At 37.2% G+C, this 14765-nt stretch overlaps 1 protein-coding gene across 1 annotated transcript in view; it reads right to left on the bottom strand.

Annotated features, from left to right (window-relative positions):
* Window positions 1-5668: 5668 nt before the first annotated feature.
* The window catches only part of LOC134678735 (plexin domain-containing protein 2), a 48942-nt gene continuing 39845 nt past the window's right edge, over window positions 5669-14765 (bottom strand). Inside the window, exons 12-13 of the mRNA XM_063537415.1 lie at window positions 9369-14514; window positions 5669-9143 (exon numbers count right to left, since the gene is read on the bottom strand). Coding sequence (XP_063393485.1) covers window positions 14446-14514 — 69 coding nt within the window. The 3' untranslated portion in view covers window positions 5669-9143; window positions 9369-14445. The remainder of the gene's footprint in view (window positions 9144-9368; window positions 14515-14765) is intronic.

The raw sequence follows: 14765 nt of genomic DNA on the forward strand, positions 1-14765 counted from the left end.
CTTCTCCATACTGTCCCATTTGGATTGATCGCCCTGTATATTTTGTCCATAATTTTAATATTTTTATACGCAATTTTTAGGGTTCCGTACCCAAAGGGTAAAACGGGACCCTATTACTAAGACTTCGCTGTCCGTCCGTCCGTCCGTCCGTCTGTTTGTCACCAGGCTGTATCTCACGAACCGTGATAGCTAGACAGTTGAAATTTTCACAGATGATGTATTTCTGTTGCCGCTATAACAACAAATACTAAAAACAGAACAAATAAAGATTTAAATGGGGCTCCCATACAACAAACGTGATTTTTTACCAAAGTTAAGCAACGTCGGGAGTGGTCAGTACTTGGATGGGAGACCGTTTTTTTTTGCTTTTTTTTTTCCATTATGGTACGGAACCCTTCGTGCGCGAGTCCGACTCGCACTTGCCCGGTTTTTATTTAATATTTTGTGTTTTTTGGACAGCTAGAAATAAATTATTTTGTTATGAATGCACTACTACTTTAACTCTGACCGATGTAAATTACCATTATAAGACAAAACAATCCAAATGGGCAAAAAGGAGCATTGGCAAGTGACATAATGCGCGTTAGATCATAAATCAGTATCTAGAACGCGCTAGAAAGTCGCGCGGGACCGCTTTGTCTGCGCTCGCGCACGCGCACGGTGCGCGCGGGAGCGGAGGCGATTTGGGGCCATATTACCTATGGCCTACGCTCGATTTCGTGTAATTCGTTCAATAATATCTCCACTACTAGGCATATAGCCTCTAACGGCCCACCATACAAGGAAAATTGGCAATCGAATTTGAATCAACGGTATTAGAAAATAGAGTTCAATTTGTTTTGTTTTAAAATCGAACAAAACGAAATAAAATAAACTAAGTATTCCATTTCATTAAGATTTAAATTTCATTGGAGATAATTTGTACTAGTATTAGGACATTGAACCCCAAGAGGTTAAATTCTACTAATAGAGTTGAAAACGAGTGGTCAATACCACTAGATTCCAAACTATCGCTCGCATTTCAAAAATTAGTATAGGTATCGCTGTTTTCACAAAAGAGATAGGTACAGAAATCAATCTACATACAAAGCGCGCTCGAGCAACGCACACATAGACACTGCTCACGGACACGATATCTCGGACCAGTTGGGACCAGTGCGAGCGCGAGTGCCATCCGCTTGAGACACGCGTCTGTGAACTTTTTTGTGCAATAATGGAGAAACAAAACAAAAAGTTATTATAACAGTACAGTGCACGGTTGCTTAAATTCAACATTAACCGGCGAATTGTCGTTTTTTAAGCTACCAGTGGTTCCAGAGAGAATGCGTATGCGAATTTATTACATTGTAAGTACATGAGAATGCGAATTTATTACACTTTAAAATATAATAATCGTGCATTTCGCCAATCTCTAATCATAGCAAGATATTTTCTGTGGCTAATTTGTAATATAACAATGACATTAAAATAAAAATACCTATTTGAGTTATTAATGTTATTATTAATTTATATTTCCATTCTTCCCGTTTCATCCTCAACAATAAATCAAACAACTAGATACGAGATACGATACGATGGATACGAGTGCCACTACCACGATAGTTTTTTGTGCATAAGTCATAGTTCGCAATAATCGCAACCCTAGAGCGACCGCCGAGCGTAGGTATGAAAAGTAAAGTACATACATGTGATTGACTTCTGTACTTATCTGTTTTGTGCTGTTTTCCACCGATTTCCGAGTGACGAAATCGAGCGATCGAATTTCAAAAATCGCCCCCCTGTACTTTTTATTTAAAGTTGTGTCCATGACAACTTTTTAACTCGTACATTTGTTCTAAATAGTAGAGTTAGTAGGTATCTAATGAGAAGAAATGTATGGAGCAGTATGCACTTTAGTCTCGGGCGATGCCGCTTGGCACGATTGTTCCTTGGGTCATACAAACCTGATTTGACCCGTAGCCACCCTCAGTGCATTGGCACCAACAGTTTTGGGGCAAAAAGGGGGGTGAAAGGGTCGGCTAGAATGAAGAATACATGACAAGAAAGCGCCAGTTTGAATGTAACAGCCAAAACTGTAACAAAAAAACTGGTCAAGTGCGAGTTGGACTCGCGTTTCAAGGGTTCCGTACATCACACAATTTTCAAAATTTTTTTTGTACGTGAAACGTGACATGAGTGAAACCGTCTTGAAAAACCCGAATGGGTCAATCAAAAACCAGATGTAATATGAAGTTGTCTGGCGTGGTGGCATATCTCTGACATCTCTGAAGATTAAATGCCGAACAATAGTACCTACAAGTGTCCAAATGCGTAGACCTGAAAACTCGAGCGTCCGACGGGTCGCGCTTCCTACAACTTCCGAAAGTGTTTTAAAAGCGAAGGCCGAAGAGAGATAATACCTACAGGGTGACCAAAAAATTAGTGTATTCCCGTAGCCAAGGAGGTTTTGGGATTATACTGAGCAACTTTTAGTATGGGACCAACCCCGAAATCGCGAAAATAGAAGTATCCTCCCATAGAAAACGGACCAGCCAAAATGTATGAAACAGCCAAATTTTTCTTCGCGATTTCAAGGTTGCACGTTGGCAACGGGAATACACTTAGTTTGTTTTTTAGCCACCCTGTATACCTACTGCTTTTTAAAACACGTAACAATAGTAACCTAATCAATCAGTACAGTCAACAGCAGAAATTGCTAAGCGGGAGAGTGGTTTAAAATGATCTGGACGCGACTTTATAGTTAAGACAATAAGAGCATGTCAAGGTAATTTTGAACACCTCGGCCGCTTAACAACTTCTGCTGTTGACTGTACTACAAGTACCATTCCGACTATGTGCCAGATACAGCCTAGTCGCATTTTTTGTCTTCAGTCCGACTCTCGCTTGAAGCTAAAGGCACGCCTCTTTGGGGAGCTTCGGGCCTTCGGCCTTATGCGGATATCGGCCTAGGGCCTTCGCAATAGCTGTCTACATCACGTTTCACTTAAACCATTGCGGCTGTGTCCCTAAAAAAACGTTAACCGCATTTTTGTTCTTAAATCCGACTCACGCTTGACTCTAGATTTCTGATAGGTTTTCCTGACATCTTTAGGTAAAGGACTATTTTGTGTATTTTTTTCAGAATTTTAGACCCAGTAGTTTCGGAGATAGAGGGGGGGGAATGGTCATTTTTTGTCTATTTTCTTGAATAACTTCTAAAATTTTTATCCTAAATTTATAACAAAAATATATTTGAGATTCTCAAAATGAGCTCTTTCGTTTGATATGTAACACGATATAGTTTTCAAAACTTTGTTTTTTAATTTTATCGTTTACCCCCCAAAAGTAGCCCCTATGTTTAAAATTCATTTGTTGACGTTACATATCCGTCTTTGGGTCACAGACTTACATATGTGTACCAAATTTCAACTTAATTGGTCCGGTAGTTTCGGAGCAAATTGGCTGTGACAGACGGACAGACAGACGCACGAGTGATCCTATAAGGGTTCCGTTTTTTCCTTTTGAGGTACGGAACCCTAAAAATTACATAACATGTTCTAGTTTTGTACAAAAGTTTTTTTTTGTATGGGAAGGTATAATAATTATTTCAAAAATGAATTTATCGGCCCTAAGTTATACGAAAATGATATATAACTCGCCCTAGTTGCTAAGAACAGGAACAAATATAGCATAGATGGTCCTCATCCTTGGGGAGTCGACCCTTTCACCTCCTCTTTTTGGGGGGTATGCACGGTACGATCTCGTGTCTACCGGGTACCGGGCCAGCAAGCCTATTATGGATCGCTTTATCCACGTGATGAAACAACTTTCACTTTTTAACTCTGCGGGATAGAAAGGGACCGACACTGTTTTATCACGCTGTCACGTAGACAAATACGACCATCATATCCGTACAGATCAGCTTGTTTGACCTAAGGAACAATCGTGCCAAGCGGCATCGCCTGAGGCTAAACTGCATACTGCTCCATACATTTCTGCTCATTACTAACCCTTGCGAAATGAAACCAAATCAAATAAAATTTATGTTTGGTAATAAAAATTTTATGAATTAAAATCTTCATTTTAAAGTCAATCCTATCAGCTAACGGAAGCAACTCAAAATATACATCAAATTACTTTGCCATTCTTGTGGATAAAATGCAAAATTTCTCATCAGTTTTAGAACAAGTAAGTTACGAGCTGGTGTGGTGAAAAATATCTACTAATTTGTACGAGTACTACTAGACTTGGAAAGTGTTAACCTGTTGGCGGTTAGCCCATACGTCAAACCTTGCCAAGCAAAATTAAATTTTATTTTGTCAACACAAAGTTCAAATTAGCATGGAACAGGAGACCTTTTTATAGGTCTCTGGGCGGTTAGAGGTTTAAGGGATAAAAGAAAAACAAAAAAATCTCAACAGCACAATTTATTATAGATATCATATAAGTGGACACCTAAAAATAAATCTGATCGATAAAATTACATTTACATTAACAAACATATAATAATGAGCCAATGTTTTCAGTAAAGATGTAGTGCATAATCGTTTGTCATCGTATTTTCTCGGAAACGTTCGTATTTGTCATGCTACTCAGTCAACCTCAGGGCTGTAACCGCGAAAATCGAAGTTCGCAAATTGCGGGCATTTTTCTCTGTCACTCTAATTACGCCTTCATTGGAGTAAAAGAGACAGATCCCCGCAATTTGCGAATTTCGGTTTTGGCGGTAGACTTTCAGTACTGTATCGAGACTGACTAAAATAGCGCAGGTTCGTACGTTTATTTGAAAATACGATGGAATATAATTATGCACTACAAGTTGCCTCCAGAATCTCGCGAACTAAATTGACAAGTGAATGTGCACAAATGATACCACAGTTTGACCCGTGCTGTTCATATCGATATTACCAAAAACGTTTGAATTAGAGATTATCGCGAGAATTAACCGCTAGGGGTGCTACTGTTGCGCGGTCAGTTAAAATCTTTGAGTAATTTTGTAATTTATTAAAGTTATTTTATAAATGTTACTTGGTATTTCGAAAATTGTGCAATTTTATAGTAATGGATTATAGAAAATTAAATCGCAATTTTAGATTTATGGCGACACCCGAGCTCTTGAAATAACACCTTGTCCCCAAACCTGCATACTAATATCGAAATTTGTCAAATTCGCATCTGCACCTTCTAATTTCATCGGTAACGTCACGATCTTACAATCGAATCAACCACTTTTCTCGTCACATTCATATTAATCGAAATCGTTTGTGACCCCTAAACAATTATCACATGGGTAGTAAGTGCAATATCTTACTTATCGATATCATTTTATCGACATATATATACCCGTGACAATTTTTTCTTTGCTATTCCTGGTATAATTTTATTTGTCAATCGCTTGTCAATTTAGTTCGCGAGATTCTGGAGGCGACCTTACAACTGTAAACCCTTTCAGTTCTTTGGTGTAGAATAAATGATAGACACCAGTATGTATAATGAAATTTTGAAAAATATGATATAATATATTAAGTAACGTAAAGATAATGTTATATTTTTATACACGTAATATCACGCTAATATCAATATTTATAATTATAAAATACCCTTATGCTAGTCCAACGCATACATAAAAAAGTATATTAATATAGAATTAAGAAAAATGCTTTGCTTAACTACCTACTTTATTTTTACCTAATAATATATTATATGTTCAGTGTAAAAAGTGAGAAATACAGTTATAATCATACTTGTGGAAACTATGGCATAACTACTAGTAAAACTACACAAAAATAAATAATAAATATTATTTTGCAATTTATAAGAAATAGATAGAGACTTCAAAGTCATACGATGGGACTGGTAAAACATATGTGTAGCAGGGGCAAACAAAAGTGACAACGTAAATCCCTACAGATGTAGTGCATAAATATTATCCATTGTATTTTCATGGAAATTAACTTACGAACGTGTCTTGCTGTTTCAGTCAGTCTCGGTACAAAAAGTACTGCCATTGTCTGAACTAACATGACAAATACGAACGTCTCCGAGAAAATACGATGGAAAACAATTATGGACTACATCTGTACGCATTGTTGACCGGCAGCTCTTCTGACCCCACCTTACCCTATTAATAGAAATCCAATTATTGGTCTACCGTTTAACTGAGGCGGTTGGTAAGAACTGGTCAGCCACGGACTGGTTGAAGGCTTGGCTGAATGAAATTGATTTGTATTAAGTATGTTATGTTATGTAAGGAAAAATGTAATACAGGGTGTTACTGACCACCGGGCTTTAAATCCAGGGCTCGATTCTACTCGCTAAACTGAGCTACTTTTATTATGGCACCAACCCCGAAAACCCCAAATTTTTTTTTACTTTTTCATACATTTTGGCTGATCAGATGTCGACGTTTTAAAAGCCAAAAAATTTGGTCCCATAGTAAAAGTAGCTCAGTTTAGCAAGTAAAACCAAGCCCTGGAATTAAAGCCCCATGGTCAGACACATACTGTATATAATTTAGTTTTAGTCCCAAAACAGCTACCTTCTACTGGACACCGCCTGAGCCAGTGGCGGATTTGCAGTCTTTGCCGCTCTAGGCCCAAGGCCCTGTAGCTGCCCTTTCTCAGCACCCATCATATTGACTACATTTTGAGTTATGTATTTCTTGTTATCATCAGATAATCTTTTGTCACAATTTGCCGCCCCTAATATCTTGCCGGTCACCGGGCCAACTTGGCCTTAGGGCAAATCCGCCTCTGGCCTGAGCTACTTAAGCGATAGATGTACAAGTACAGTAGGCATTGGCTCACAAAGATTGGTCGGTGGTGTACAGTCAGCATCAACAGTAGCGTATGAAACAACGCGCCAGAAGTATCCGACAACGAGGAATACTTCCCCAACTACTTATTATAAGCCCCCCCCCCCCATTCGATTTCGATGACGGCGACCTCGCTTTTAGACCAGCTCGCGCGTATAGCAACTTCTGCTGACTGTACGTACAACACGGCCGGTACACTTTTGGCCTAGCCAGCCACATAAGAGCTCATGGTATCGTCTTGGGTCGTCCCATTCGTTTTTCGTCAAGTTCTTGAATTAGTCCTATTCTGCTTTCGTCACTCATTCCACATTGAAAGCCACCGACGATTGTGATGAATGTAGAATGAGTGACGAAAGCAGAATAGGACTAATTTAAGAGCTTGACGAAAAACGAATGGGACGACCCAAGACGATACCCGCTCTAGCACGTCCTTATATCAATAAATTACTACAATTCGCAAGTATCTATTACTTGTTAGTTCTACATATATAGACACTATCTCTTTTTGCTGTCATTACAGAATAGATACTTTTGACGCAGTCTGATCTGCTAGTTTTGGTGCTGACTGTCCGAAGTACACAAACATAGCGAGTTCCGCAGAGCGTTGGGAGAGTATACTTTACAAACATAGTTATTATTTACTGTATGGACGGATAATATCTATATAAAATCGAGTCCCTTCAATATTGAGCGCCATCTATAGGTTGAGTTATTTGACAAGAGGTCTAAGTGGCGACATCTGGCGGCCTGAATATTGAAGGAACGCGATTTAATAGACATTGTCAGTCTTCTTGTTTTATTAGTCCATGGTACTAGTCAATAATCATAATGTATTATCTGTATGCTTTCAAACTATCTAGAGAATTTATAGATGTTAAATATATTATTGACTGATAAAATAATCGAAACTTATGTTATGACTATTATTTGTGTATTCTATTTGTATAAATTCGATATTGTTTTGTAATTTATTTCGAGATGGTTCTCCTCAGAGATTCTGCAGAGATTCAACCAGAGATGTCAGCAGCAGAAGTAACTAAGCGGGCGTAATGTCTAAAATGGTCTGAACGAAATATTAACTGTGAAAAGAATAAGAGATTTGACTGAGATTTGAGAGAGAGACAATTAGAAACACTTCGCCCACTTAGCTGCTTATATATTGATATTTCTTATTTACCTATTCTGTATAAAGATCTAATGTCCTGAGATGAAGAAAAGAAAATGGATGTACTGTAAATAGTGAAATATGATAATATGCTGCCATTGGTCACGGCCAACTTACGGTAAGGTATTTTTGATATATAAAACCCTGTATTTATTTAAAAAAAGTGTGAAACGCTCTGCCGGAACCCATAAGACCCACTTGCACCATCTCACTAACCCGGGGTTAACTGGTTAAACCTGTAGTTACCATGGTTACCAGTACAATTTGACACAGGGTTATCGGTTTAACCGGTTAACCCCGGGTTAGTAGGATGGTGCAAGTGGGGCTAAGGCACTGTGTGGAATAACTTAATCATTCATAACTTTAGCTGAACTGTTTTCAATCACTGAACTCGACACCATTCAGAGGTTTTATTTAGTACAATTTCTTTATTTAACTAACACTGTGGGGCATACCACAAAAATGTATATTTGTGACGTTCTCAATCAAAATGTACCACATTGTAGCTTGCGATAGGGACCTACTGACAGGTTATTCGTATAAAGATACAAGTAAATTTCGTATTTATGCTAAGCGACATAGTACAGTCGCCATCCGAGGCGCTCAAAAATATCTGAACACGGACTATAACGCCTTGACAATACAGGCGTGTTCAGATATTTGTGAGCACCTTGGCCGCTCCGATGTATCTGATGGCGACTGTACATAGTACCTTTTGGTCGAGAACGTCATTCGCTCCTTGAGAAACAGTGTCATTGAGTGTACGTGTTTTTTGGGTACAGAGCTTAAAAAAAAAACTGTTATGTTAGATTTTTAACTAAGCTTGTTAGCCATTAGAGTAAACAGTGTTTTTAGGGTTCCGTACATCAAAAGGAAAAAACGGAACCCTTATAGAATCACTCGTGCGTCTGTCTGTCCGTCTGTCACAGCCCATTATCTCCAAAGTACTGGACCAATTAAGTTGAAATTTGGTACACAAATGTAAATTTGTGACCCAAAGACGGACATCTAATGAATTTTTAACATGGAGGCCACTTTGGGGGTAAATGGAAAAATTAAAAAATAATGCTTTTGCATGTTTAAAATTAATTTGTTTACGTAAAATGTCCGTCTTTGGGTCACGAATTTACATATGTGTACCAAATTTCAACTAAATTAGTCCAGTTGGAGAACATGGGCTGTGACCTCGGAGTAATTAACAATGGAGCCGCCATTAACAGGCGTTCCCCTCTGTCGAAAATAGGCGGCCAATGGTCAACCACATGTCAACCATATGTATGGACTGACGTTTATCTGACATGACGTACCTATACATTTGATGTACCCCTCCCCCGCAAAAAACGGCAGACTATTTTGTACCGAAAATTTTAGACATGGCGTCTCCATTGTTAATTACTCCGAGGCTGTGACAGACGGACAGACAGACAGACGCACGAGTGATCCTATAAGGGTTCCGATTTTTCCTTTTGAGGTACTTACGGAACAATAAAAATATTAAATTTAATTAGTTCTATTATGAGAAACACAACGATAACGGAAAATAAGAAAAAGTTGTTTGACCAGACAACGAAAAATTAAGTAAGTAAATAGCGAAAACCACTAGCAAAGTTAAATTGATTTAGACAGGTACACGAGATGGCGCTGTACTGCTCCATATACAGGGTGCTTCCTGTAACAGGAGCAATAAATTAAACTAAAGGATGTACTCCTCAAATTGACCAACATTTGTTCAGCAACTTTTAAAAATTATGAATCCTTTAGACTTCCTCTTTTTCATACAAAATAAACATTGCCTTCAATGTACGCTGACATCAGTGTGTTTGACGTTACTTGTCACGCTTTAACATAACAAAATTTGCAATACATTGCGTCTTAGAATAAACTTTAAAGTGTAATAAAAATCAAACCATGAGTTATTTTCAAAAGTTGCTGAACAAATGTTGGTCAGTTTGAGGAGTACAGCCTACAGTTTAATTTATTGCTCCTGTTACAGAAAACACACTGTATTTTGTGGTAACTCTATCAATAGTTGACAATTCCGTGACCGCAAAACATGGCACATTACAGCGCCATCTGTTGGGTGAGGAGCACGTTTTTCTCTTAGACTTTACCTCTATTACAATCAATCCTCTTTGCTGCCAGTATAAAAAAAAACAAAAAGCATACTCACTACTGTAAATGTGTCGCTTAACATCAAACTCGGGTAAATCCATTCGACCCTCTCAGCAAATATCTACCTTATCGCATAATCTGACACAAGCCCCCAAGTCCGTTTGTTTTAAAATTAGATATAATTTGTACCCAAACTTACATAAAAAAATATGTTATATAAATTAAGACACAAAATGTTTTCACAATTTTTCTGTAGTAGTATTATTTTACTGTAATTTTTCTCACTGGTGGTTGATCATACCGTGAGTCTGTGCGCGCACTGCTAGGTTCCGGCAGAATACCAGCGCTGTGGCAGCAATGCTGCAGCACATGCTGAGTCGGCGCCTTTTCGCGACTACACAGTCGTGACAAAAAAAAAATCCTAGTATGTAGTTAGTAATTAGTTTAGTATAGTACTTAGACATAAGTTTTAGTTTTATTCTTATCATAAGTTCAATTTTTTTTTTGTCACGGTAATGTTTTGGAATAAAGTTTTTATCTATCTATCTATCTATCTACACATGGATTTACCCGAGTTTGAAGTTAAGCGACTCAAATGTAAATTCATTGTTAAATCCTTATTCTAAATTGATGTGAAAAAGAAGTGAGTGCAGTGAATTTACATTTAAAAAATATGGGGACAATCATACATGTAGACCTAGTACCAAAAAGCTAGGCTCACACGGGTACTGGACGACATAAACACTTACCCCCTTATTCATAAAACTTTACTGACCTGATTTAGTTAAAAAATGTTTTATCCCTTTCTTAAAGCATTTAATAACTGGAGTCGTCTTTAACAGCTTAACCCTCTACCGAAAACCTTGCACAATTGTGCGAACTTTTGTATGGACTGACATGGCTATTTGTACGTTACGCACAGTGGCGGATTTGCCCTAAGGCACAGTAGGCCCGGGCCTAGGGCGGCAAGATATTTAGGGGCGGCAAATTGTGACAAAAAATTCGCTGATGGTAACAAGAAATAACTCAAAATGTAGTCAATATTATGGGTGCCTAAAGGGGCGGCTACAGGGCCTGGGGCCTAGGGCGGCAAAGACTGCAAATCCGCCACTGGTTACGCACAAATCATGTATTTAGAAATAGCAATACATTTGACGTCCCCTCCCCTGCAAAAATCGGTAGACTGTTTCGTATAGAAAATGACGGCGATGACATCTTCAGTTACTAAATGCTCTAAGATCCCTTTCTTACAAATACATAAGTCAAAATGACAGATAAGGACAAACGATTCATAGGTGGTTCAGGCCAGTAACGCGTTTATGAATAACGCGATTACTAAATAGATTCATAGATAAAACAAGTATTCTACATCATAAAAATATTTGCACTCGCTGGGTATCAAACCCAGAGTGACAATTTCATAATGCTATACATATGTATTTTAGAATGTTTAAAACTAACTTAAACCAGTTACATTTGGACAGATTAGACCGTAAATATATGTCTATTAAAATAAATTTATCAAATATTGCACCCCTAAACATATTATATTAGTAACATCAATACAGTTGCAATTTACATCAGAGACAAATAAAATATAGACTGCCAATCAAGCGTCATTGGCTCATTTGATGGCGCCGTACATATATTAAGTCTCCATGATTTATATAAACTTATGATTTGCAAGTGCAGTGCAAGTCGTATAGAAAAATAACATTAAATAGTATATACTTCTCCATAATCTCCATTTATAATTTTATTTTCATGAATATAATTTTGTCCAAAAAATATCCTTTATTTATTTTACACTCCAATTGACAAGAAAATGACGTTAAGTATTTAAATCGTTTATAACAGAAATAAGGAATGTTCTTTTCGGATAAATTAAATTTGTACACTTTTTACAATATAGCTGCACATATAATTAGATATAACAATAAATTAAAAAATATTACGTTAACATACTACACGCGCTTCAGTATCGATATAATCTGTTCATCTCTTTCTGTATAAGTTTAAAAGGGGCGGACGATTTAATATAACTTACCATGCTGTTTTAAGTCAAATTAAATAAGTTTTGTTTTAAGTATATACATAAATATTAAAAATAGTTGAAATTAAACGAAGAAGTATAATTTAAGACGATTATAAATTGCCGCATAATTTTAAAGATATGTCTTAGAATTTTTTTTATTAATATTTTTCCAATTTCTAAATATTAAATGATAGTTACAGATGTAGTACATAATTATTTTCCATCGTATTTTCACGAAAATTTACAGTCTCGGAACAAAAAGTACTGACATTCACTGCATTTAGCATGGAAAACTATTAGGCACAACATCTGTACAAAGAATGCCGGTTTGAAAACCATTGTCCAAAATAGGCACTTGATTTCAAATGTGACCGTATATTTTTAACATGATATTTAAGGCACCTTTGCTATTTCCCTTAAAAATGTTCACCTTATCAAAAATTCCTATACTTTTCTATTGACATTAGTGTTTAGAAGAAAATGGATACTATAATTTATGCATAATTTAATGTCATAATGTTACATCGTAGCTGTAGTGACGTCTATTACCTCAGTACAATTTTAATTTTTAAATATCCGATGAAAGTAATGTATTAAAGAGTCCGCAGCAAGCTCGGTTCTCCGTACAAACTAACTACGTTTGCTCTCATTTTAAAACTACTAGCTACGCTCTCATTTTAAAACTACTAGCTAGATTGCTCGGAAACTTCGTACTTACAATAGGATAAGGTATATCTATGCCTGTAATTATTTCGTTTATATAGCTCCATAGTTAAAAAATATAGCGAAATTTACTTGTTCTTTATTTCGTTTGTTTTATAAGTTGGAGCTGAAAACTAATTACAGGCATATATATAGCTCATGTCATTGTACATATGTGTAAGGTTTCATAACAATCCAACCCGTGGTTTAAAAATGAAAACTCCGTTTGTATGGGAAGGAGAAATACGACCGAGCTTGCTGCGGACTCTTAAGCTACTGTATACATAATAGTATAGAAAGTGTTTTTTATACAAATACATTTAATTATTTAGAATGTATGTAGGATGCAGAGTGGTCCAAAATTTAAGGCACTAGTCATATGAACACTGGTATGATTCGTCCATATAAAGAACATTTTTACAGGCATTATCGGTGTATTCTTGCTTTTAACAATATTTCTTAAGAATTACTTCTTAAGAATATTTTGTACCGTAAAACACTATATAACATTGCTCTTTCAACATAACTTTGACCACCGCGTCACAGTTCAGTACAAGCAAAATAACTTAAAGTAGTTTCAAATACACTTTCTTCACTTTCCTGAGAAAGTGTAACTGTAACTACTTTTAAGTTAGAACTGTGACGCGCTGGGCAAATTTATGTTGAAGGGGCAATGTTATAGTGTGTGTGTGTGTGTAGTGTGTGTGTGTTGTTATAGTGTTGTGTTGTAATGTTGTAGTGTATGTGTAGTGTGTGTGTGTGTGTGTGTCAGGATGCTTTAAAGTTGCAAAATCGCATTCACAACGCTGAAGGTACCTTTCGGTTGATCGTGTCACAGGTGAGTACATTTCAGAATATTGTTTGGGATTCGGTAAAATCTAAATATGGACGGTATTTTCAAAATATCACGTTTACGATGCCTAAGGCACGGATATTTACAGGAAACTGAGCTTAAAGGTCAAAAAAAGTAACCGAAAGCATAAAACTATAGTCCCGCTGTGTACCGAATTAACATTTAAAAATAATTCCAAAGTGACCGAAAACAATATGTTAACCCCGTAATGCCCAGTGTGCATTACAATGTACACTCCGTTTCAATCTTAATTCCTTCCTTTCATTGACCAAATAAAGCAGCATTTCCTTTGTATCTTCGCATTTTAAAACAAACGAAATTCGTTCCAATTTTATATATAGAACAAGGTTCAAATGATTAACTGAATAACTATGTGTGGTGGGTCTTACTAATGGCCGATTCGAACGTGCACTGATACCAAACCAATATCAGAATGATATTGGAATCATATCAGTCAACTGTGATTCGCGCGTTCATTGTCCGCACAAGTATTAGTGCGAGTGAGAGGCCAGACAGCTAACTGATATAACTCCAACATCATTTTAATATCCATTCGAATTGGCCTGATACCTGGTGATATTGCATAGGAAAAAATCCAAAAGATTACAAAAACTTACACATATATATATTTAGTCAATTGATTTCTTTAGGTCCAATTCCTCTAGTGTAACCTGTCTTGTTGTCGATAAGGCTCAATTTATTTAAGCAGAGACCTTTACTCCAGGGCCTGATAAGGTACCTTTCGGCCAGGGCTGCCACTCAGGAAGGCAAGTGTGAAACGTTGTTTACATGTGTATGGTTGCGGCGGTGTAGCGCGCCTCTCCCCGGCGCCAGCTCCATTGAGATGGTCGGTACTGTAAAAATAAATAACCCTTAGGGCCGGTTGCACCAAACTGGTCGTATCGTTAAAGAGTTCGCAAAATTTTTATGTATGGAAAGTTTCATAGTAAAGCGCCGGGGCGCGCCGGCTGACGATGATCAGTCTGTCAAATGTGGTTGGTGCAACTGGCCTTTAGTATGTATGTCTTTCCCATCACGGAGCCAAAGCAAACACGTACCCCTTTGACACCCTAATGAGATGTAAGGGGTACACCAGGCCCCAACG

The sequence above is a fragment of the Cydia fagiglandana genome, chromosome Z (genome assembly GCF_963556715.1).
Source record: "Cydia fagiglandana chromosome Z, ilCydFagi1.1, whole genome shotgun sequence".
NCBI lineage: Eukaryota > Metazoa > Arthropoda > Insecta > Lepidoptera > Tortricidae > Cydia > Cydia fagiglandana.